The 8,653-nt window shown below is 43.9% G+C and overlaps 1 protein-coding gene across 5 annotated transcripts; it reads left to right on the plus strand.

Annotated features, from left to right (window-relative positions):
• The first annotated feature begins 361 nt into the window (after positions 1 to 361).
• On the plus strand, positions 362 to 5,419 carry LOC133928401 (transcription factor APG-like). 5 transcript variants are annotated; one of them, XM_062374722.1, is made up of 6 exons: positions 362 to 405; positions 1,646 to 2,035; positions 2,115 to 2,985; positions 3,065 to 3,157; positions 3,246 to 3,311; positions 3,400 to 3,934. In XM_062374722.1, exons 3-6 carry the CDS (start codon positions 2,290 to 2,292, stop codon positions 3,820 to 3,822), a joined length of 1,278 nt encoding a protein of 425 aa, XP_062230706.1. In that variant the 5' UTR covers positions 362 to 405; positions 1,646 to 2,035; positions 2,115 to 2,289; the 3' UTR covers positions 3,823 to 3,934. The 5 variants fall into 5 exon arrangements, with proteins under 5 accessions (XP_062230706.1, XP_062230703.1, XP_062230702.1 ...); XM_062374719.1 differs by lacking the exon at positions 362 to 405 and adding an exon at positions 5,046 to 5,419 and having other exon boundaries at positions 1,526 to 2,035; positions 3,400 to 3,827; XM_062374718.1 differs by lacking the exon at positions 362 to 405 and having other exon boundaries at positions 1,526 to 2,035.
• Positions 5,420 to 8,653: the final 3,234 nt, after the last annotated feature.

Genomic DNA, 8,653 nt, shown 5'->3' on the forward strand with positions numbered 1-8,653 from the left:
TTGAGACTTGCTGACGACTAGGGTCCCGAGATGAGGAAATATGTGTTGACATTGGAAGACTTGCTTAGGATGTAAGTAAGCAGCAGAGAGTCACGCTTTAAAAAGCGTGTAAGGTAGTTTAGCTTCAAAACCGTCGTAATGATGGATATGCATGTGACACCATCGTAAAGCCTATGTTCGTATGAAGTAAAGTGATGAAGATGCAAGGAGTGTTGGATCAAAGGAAAAATAGTTGAACCCTTTTGCCCCTATGGAATAGGTAGGTATGTGTATGAAGTAGGGGTATTTTAGGAATACCCAAGATATGCCTATAAAAATACAAGGGCTAATGTTGTGATCCTCTTGTGCCATTCACTTCAGATTTGAAGAGAGGGTAGAGATAGGCGAGAAAGAGAGAGGGGAAAGGTTAGGATATTATTTTTCGGTGGTGCTTATTGTTTGTGTAAGATGAGATAATCCTTCTTATATAATTATTCATGGTGACTCCTCATGAAGTAATGCAAATGCAAGTTCGTGAAAATGCTTGTGTTAATATCTTGTACCCTCCTTCCTAGTTTAATCTCTCTATTGGGTTTGTTACTTTTTTTGCAAATTTTCTTGGTTTCGTTTGGATTTTATTTTTAGACAAGTTCTTTCTGCGTGCAAGGATGAGAATATTGATCTAGCTATGATCGTGTTGCAAACCCCTTAGCATACGTGAATGTTTTTTATATTTCATCCAATTTTCTCGGTTTAGCCCTTTTTCATGTGGAAATCTTGATTTTATTGTTCCCTTTGTTTTAGGGATCGATGTTATTACTGAATTCTTGTGAGCTATGACCAGTGGAAAGCATTTTATAACACCTAGTGTGTTCAGCGAGAGTCGAATATTGCTGCCACGGGGGAGGGAATGGTTGAATTAGGGGCCGACAGTGAAGTGAAGAAGGTCTGGCAACTTCCCGGCACACATGCACTCTGAGAAGAAAAAAAACGAGGCTGGTGTCTACCGGATAGGCTTTCTGTTGATGCATGTGAATCACCAATTTTGTTTGTAGAAATACTTTACGTCGCAACTAGCGATGCAAACAAGACGGATATTTTCCTGTCTAACCGTTCGGAGGGTTCAAAACAAATATAGGATCATCGATATGACACTATCTATCCGTATTAGATCTCATATCTCAATATTAGATGTTATAATAAAATCTATTATGATTATAGTTAAAAATATAATAATATAAAGATATATTATCATACATTCGTATTCGTAGATAGGTAATATTAATTTTTTTTTCACATCTTGCCCGTCACTCTGGTTCTGCTCATTTTGATTACATTCTTATACTATTTAATATAATGTATGGTGATACAAATAAAATAAAAAAATTATTCTATCCAACCATCCGATTGGCCAAAGTGAACTAGAGCAAATATAAAATGATCAATATCCATATTCGACACTGCTGATCTTAAAAATATATATAATAAAATATAAAATCAATAATATCCATACATATCCGATCTGATTACAGCTTTAATCGCAATACATATCAATCTGATTACAGCTTTAATCGCAATTATATCTTCATCTTGGAACTTACAAGTTTGTCGACCACGTTCTCCGCGGGCGACTTCCAATGAACAATTCCTCGCGAGTTTCTTACAGATGTCAGAGTCAGACGGCCCATCACTTGGTGTGTTACCGTTGTGTCTCTATCGGATGGCCGGCCGCATGGGTCGCCGTCGCCCCCACCTGTCAGCTTCTTGCAAACCCACCATTGCTCCTGAACGGCGACACCTCCTGCTGGCACGCTAGTGGCGCGTCGCTCTTCCTTAACTCCTCGCCCGCCTCTACCGGTCTACCCTGCTCCATCTCACACACAGCAGCTGTACTAGCTGCCGCGCTACCACTAGCTCCTGCTCCTGCTCCTACTTGCACTGCTGACGCCAAGAACCAACCAGCCGCAGGGACCGGCTGCAGCTTGTGCTCCATCCATCTCCACCTGTCGCCGCACCAGCCACCCTCCCTCCATACAATCGGATGTCAGTTCTTGCCGTACGAATTCTCTTTTCTTTTCTTGGCGTTCTTGGCTGGAGCTGTGGGTGCTGAATTCGTGCATGATTTTGGTTCGTAGGAGCGGGCCGGGCGACGAGCTGGCCGAGCTGCTGTGGCACAACGGGCCGGCGCGGAGGAGGGCGCCGCACTTCCCGCCGGCGCCGTTCCAGCCCTTCACCTGCAGCACCGCCGGCAGCAGTAGGGCCCACGAGCTCAAGCGCCACGCCGTTGCGGACGCCAAGGCGGGCGCGTTCATGAGCATGACCTCCGTGCCCCTGGGCGCGGCCTCGGGGATGCACGACGTCGGCCTCCCCGTCCAAGACGACGACGGCGACGCCGTACCGTGGCTGCATTGCCCCGTCGCTGACGACGACGACAGTGATACGGCGCCGCTGCCCACGGACTTCTGCGCCGGCTTGCTGTCCGAGTACTCGGCACTCCCGGCCGCGCCGGCGGCCTCCCACGGCGCGGTTGTCTCGACCACACGCGCCGTGATGCTGGAGACTGCGGCCAAACAGCCCCAGCCGAGCGCCGCCGGCGGAGGCGAGGGCGTCATGAACTTCACGTTCTTCTCGAGGCCGCTGCAGCGGCCGCAGGCGTCCGCCGCCGCGTCTCCGAGCTACCCAGTCGAGTCCACGGTAGTGCAGACGGCGGCGAATCGGCTACGAAGCACCCCGTTGTTCTCGGAGCAGAGAATGGCATGGCTGCAGCCGCCCAAGGGGCCGCGCACCACGGATGCAGCTGCTGCTCCCCAGTCGCCTCTGCCCCCAGATCACCACCATGTTGAAACTGCCGCCATGGTAACTCAACAAAGGTTGCAACCAGAAGCAAGGGCTCCCGATGCGGCGGCGGCGGTGACGACCTCGTCGGTCTGTTCCGGCAACGGTGATCGTACCCAGGCGAAGAGGAGCAGCCACCTGCCCGCAGAGTGCTCGTTCAGCCAGGACGAGGTAAGCGGGCCACGACATGCCAGAGCACGTTCAACACGTACCCACTGATGCAAAAGCAGAAACCTGCCGCTCTCTGCAGGACATCGACGACGAGCCAGGCGCGATGAGGAGGTCGGCGACGCGGAGCACCAAGCGCGGCCGCACTGCCGAGGTGCACAACCTATCGGAGAGGGTACGTACGCAACGCACTACTTGATGCACGTCTCTCCTAATGCGTACATACCAGTGATCTCATGGCGCGAATTGCTGTGACGTTGCAGAGGAGACGGGACCGGATCAACGAGAAGATGCGCGCCCTGCAGGAGCTCATCCCCAACTGCAACAAGGTGCACTGATCTAATGATCTTGCCATGGAATCCAGTTGCTTCGTTCACACGAGGCCACTACGTGTTAACACGTTTGCTTTTGTTGCAGATTGACAAGGCGTCGATGCTGGAGGAGGCCATCGAGTACCTGAAAACTCTGCAGCTCCAAGTGCAGATGATGTCGATGGGGACCGGGCTGTGGGTGCCGCCGATGCTGCTGCCGGCGGCGGCGATGCAGCACCTGCAGATGCCTCCCATGGCGCATTTCCCCCACCTCAGCATGGGGCTGGGGTTCAACATGGGCGCGGCGTTCGACATGGTCCCGCGCCTCGCTGGCGCGCAGTTCCCTTGCCACGCGGCGCCGATGGCAATGCCGCCCGGCACGATGTTCGGCGTGCCCGGTCAGGCAACGACGTCACCGGCCGCGTTCGCTCACATGACCAGCACCGCCGCCGCGACGGACGAACGGATGGAAGCTGCTGCTCCTGCACGGGGAGGCGCTTGCGGCCATCCTATCAACGCACTCCCATAGAAAATGTTATCACCATTAATTCAAAATTAATATTATTATCAGTTTTTAAACTGACGGTGAATAAAAGATAGTGATAATATATAATTATTATTATTGATTTAATTTTATTTTACTCGATTTGTATATTTATCATTGTCAATTTTAACTATGAATCGACAATAGTAATACTCAATTTCAGACAAAAAATATATATTAAACATTCATATATTAGTTTAAACAAGATTAGCATTACTAATGATTATATTAATAAAGTTTATATTAATTAAAACAAAAGATACTGTTATACAGACGGTAGCACGCTAGTCGTGTTTGAGATGTAACTCGACGCATGAACGAAAATCCTCTGCCTCACTATTGACGTCAACGCTGTCTTCTTTATTATCCTCTTGCTCTTAGCTCTTCCATGTCTTTTTGGCCCTCGGCAACTCGTCGATGAAGAGATTCCATACTCCATCGTCCGAGGAGTGAGATCCTGATGAAATGTTGGAGTCCGAGGAGATCAGGGGAGTCTCGTCTGACGAGCCGCATGGTGGGGCCTCCTTCCCGGATGAGGTTGCGGGTGTGGGAGGCGTCCTTGGAGGCGGCGGTGGAGGTGGTAGCGAACCCATAGATCACGTGGAGGTGTAGGCAGTCTGCGGTGTGCGCAAGAGAGAGCGAGAGTGATAGTGAGAGAGCGCGAGAGTGATAGAGCGAGCGAGAGTGAGCAACAATAGTCCTTGGGAAGCTGAGCAGCTAGACACGTGAAGTTGAGTAGTTGCATACGTAAAGACATATGGATTTTTAAGTATTATTATCGGTTCGTAAACACAACCGACAATAATAGATATTATTACGGCCGGTTATAAAAGGCACGTTTTTTATGGGTTAATATCACTATTGATTTATTTTATAAATCGATAGTGATACATCACTAAGTAACCAGAATCGATAGTGATGTATTACAGTTGATTTACGTTACTGATCGATAGGGTTAATCAGTATCACTATTAATTTTTGATGACTCGGTTTTTTATATACACTTAAACTTACGAATCGAAAATATTATCACTATCGATTATTTTTAAACCACAGTGAGGAGAAGTGAATGACCGTTTGTATGACAAGGGCGGTCCCTGTTCGTGACCCAGGTAGCTGCAAGAATGAGCATCTTGCAATGCGCTTCGGCTTTCTTTGCTTCGTGCGTTAGCAACTTATCATAACCGCTATTTTCTTGCTCCTTCCAGGGCGAACAGAAGCTGCATTATCCGAAGCAGACGTGAAGGCGACGAGGTGCAGGTCGCATGCATGGATATATCTTCGGCAGCTTCTCCATCTTACTGTTGCAATGCATGGATGGATAGTAGATTGTAAATGCGCGAGATTTTAGAAGAGTGCAGTGCTCGTCAATTTGGAACAAAATAATTTTCTCGAAACTGTTGTGCACGCTGGTAAATCCTTGTGAAATTCATGCCGAATGAAGACAGAAACGATAGGCAGGCTTCGTCACAGAAGACGGAAGATAGCTAACAGGTGTGCGTATGGGCGCATCCATGCATGTATCTGCATGTATTCGTGTCTCCATGACTCCATACCATACTACATACACCATGCTTCCAAATCTAGCATCTTGCATCATGGTGTTGCTTTATTGATACAATATCCATCAGACCGCCAGGCATACGCCTCTGTAGCAACAACAGTGATGTGTGCATGCAGGATAAACCTGCTGCTGGTGCCGGGAGGGTCAGATGTCAGCACTCTTTAGTGGAGTGTTTCTCTGTACACCCAGTATTCAATTCTTGACATGACCGATCTTTTTGAAGGCCACTGCTGTTGCAGAATACTACTGTCACACAACACAAGCGTTGTCGCTGCCTCTCTCATGGTCATGGGAATGCATCAGAATAATACAATTTTGTTACCAAGAGAACTCATTAGATACAGATTATTGTTGCTATCTATCTCTCACACTTAATATTTATTTATTAATTTATATATATATATATAATATGATTTTTTACATATTTATTTAGCACGAACCTTAACGCAAATAAACAATCTCAATTTGTATCTGTGTCTTTGAGCAATCCAGGTCTTGTCACTAAACACCAATACTGTGAACGTGATTACAGTATAATTGGCTAGAGATAAGTCTCGTTTTTCTAGATGTATATCTTCGATATTTATTAAACGGGATTGCTATCCTTGTAATCTCATGTATATGACTGTATATACAAAGCCGGAGGCCATCCCGATTTATGCGCTGACCTTCTCCCAAAATCTCTCTCTCCGTTCTCGAATCCTGTGGCTGATCCTCACCTGGTTTGCAGTATTAGCATCAAGATGCACGCAGAATCGCACAAAGTACCGCTAGCAGCAGATGATCTTATCGCCTGTTGTTTTGACAAGACCGCATGCATGCCTTTGAGTCGCATCTGCAAGATGTTGCCACCATAGGGAGCAAACTCTGCGTGTGCAGCGATCAGGATGACGCGTTTGACGGCATGGACACACCTGGTAAGGAATTGAACCTCCCGTTTTTGGACACAGAGCTTCTGCATTAATCACTATTAATACAGAGGAATCACTATTTAGTCTACTATCATCTGCATTAATTAATTATTAATTATTGCAGAAACAGTATTTCAGTGTACTATACGGCCACTCTGGTAAGGCCAGATCTAGTGCTACAGTACTCACAAGGTACGGTAGTACTAAAAATCCATCTCTATCATATCTCCTATCTGGTGCTACAGTGTTACGAGGAGTACGATGCTATACTTTTGCTGGCTACTGTATCAGTACGTAACACTGTAGTATCTCTGTAGCAGTACTGTTGACAGAGGCTGACAGTGGATCCGGAAGGAGGAAAAGAGTAGTAGAAGGTATAAAATAGGGTATTTGTTGGAAATAAAAAAATAAGGAATGCTGTAATAGTGATAGGAGATACTATAATAATATTTTTGAAAATAAAAATTTAAATTAACTGCTGGTGATGGCTAATGTAGTGCTTTATTGTAGTAATCAATCCTACCCATCAATCGTGAAACCGATAACTCTAAGTGCAAACTAATGTAGAGAACTATTTATCCTCCGTATTAGATCTTCTACCACAGAGGATCCGTGTCTCCCGTTTTTTCTTCTTCTGTGTGCACATGATGACATGAGGACGACTGAGCTGATCCTAAAGCCGGTGGCTCGCCTTTCGTTTGATTGCATTGCAGGCTCTTTTCACGTGTAAGCAATTGCTGCTTGCTACAGAGGATCCGTGTCTTCTGGTGCACCAGTGATGCGGCTACACCACTGCTGCTTGCTACAGAGGATCCGTGTCTTCTGGTGCTGGTGAACGGCAAATTTAACGATGGAATAAAGAATTCATAACACTGTTTATAATATATGACTGTAGGTTTGAAGTAAGATGAAGAGTAATGTAAAATAAAAAATATGATAGCTGTTATAATAAAAAAATATAAGATGATATAATAATATTATATGATACTATAATAATATTAAAAAACGAATTTTTAAATATATGTTAGAGATAACGTGATGGCTCAAGTCAACGGTGTCGGCGTTGGAGGTCCAGCAGAGATTCCTGACCACGCATCACATCAGAAGAGAAAGGAGTCATGTGTAGTGCTGAACACCACGGCAGGGCAGAGCCCTCCAGGCTCCAGCTCGCGCAGCAACCCACCTCCACCGGCATCCATACGTGCGCAGGCTGCCGACTGGATTTGGGGCAGGGCAAAACCGGAAACCGCTCAGTGGTGACTTTCCTGAATTCACGAATAACATAAAAATCATTTAAAATTTGGTGGGAATTTAATCAAATTTAATCGGTCAAATTTGTAAATTAGAAGTAAAATCTGACTGAATCGATGATTTAGTAACCGCTCGATTTGAACTAAAAACTGACCGATTTGTATCAAAATTAACCGTATTTTCCGTATTTCGTTTACGATCGAAAACCTTTCGGCTGAATAGAAAACCGCTCAAGTTAAAAAAATAAAAAATTATTTAATCTTGTAAAATCGATAACTAATTCATCTAAGCTTCAAATCAAGTAAAACAAAATTTGTTGGTTTCCTTATAACATGATATACATGATAAAAATATTATACTCATAAAAAAGTTATATATTTTATATGAGAAAATATATTACTAAACATAGTTAAATGTATAGTTAATTATTTGCTAATCAAAAAATTATGAAACTAATTTTGTTAGTCTTCTTACATGATCATATGCCTTTTAAAAAAAATATGAACTCATGAAATAGTTATTGTAACATGCATAATTGTGTAAATATGTTTCAACTAGATTAATTCATAACTAACCCATCACATCTCCGAAATTAGTGAAACCACTTTTATTAGTTTATTTATACTATGATTTATGTAGGAAAAATGATGGTAGATATGAGTTAATTACAATATTATTTCTTAACATGTTCACTTTGTGCTTGTGAACTTTATAAAAAAACATAGAGAAATTAATAAAACTCTAAATGAAGTGAAACCAATTTTAAAAATCCTCTTAAGATACTCCTTGCATAAAAAAAATATGTTTTTGCATGTTAAGCTTTTCCTTAATGTGATGGGCCAAATCATCATTTTCATTCGGCCCATTTTAGTATTTTTTTTCCAAACTTCCTCTCCATAAAATATGATGAAAACGACATTTTTCCAACAATAATGTCGTAGGAAGTTTATTTTGAAGTGCCATGCCAAATAAGGGGAAGTTTGACTAGTTTTTTTTCCAACAAAATAGAAAAATGCTAAATTATGTTAATTTCGGCGAGGGTTATGTGTAATACATATATTAGAAAAGAACTAACGGAAATACGTACTGC

Source organism: Phragmites australis, chromosome 9 (genome assembly GCF_958298935.1).
Source record: "Phragmites australis chromosome 9, lpPhrAust1.1, whole genome shotgun sequence".
NCBI lineage: Eukaryota > Viridiplantae > Streptophyta > Magnoliopsida > Poales > Poaceae > Phragmites > Phragmites australis.

What these genes read in the sequence shown, in the direction of transcription:
- LOC133928401 (XM_062374719.1), top strand. Translation starts at nt 1,617, where the DNA reads ATGAACAATTCCTCGCGAGTTTCTTACAGATGTCAGAGTCAGACGGCC. An exon ending in TGCACAACCTATCGGAGAGG is followed by an intron (nt 3,158 to 3,245) that starts GTACGTACGCAA and finishes GTGACGTTGCAG; the next exon opens with AGGAGACGGGACCGGATCAA. An exon ending in TCATCCCCAACTGCAACAAG is followed by an intron (nt 3,312 to 3,399) that starts GTGCACTGATCT and finishes CTTTTGTTGCAG; the next exon opens with ATTGACAAGGCGTCGATGCT.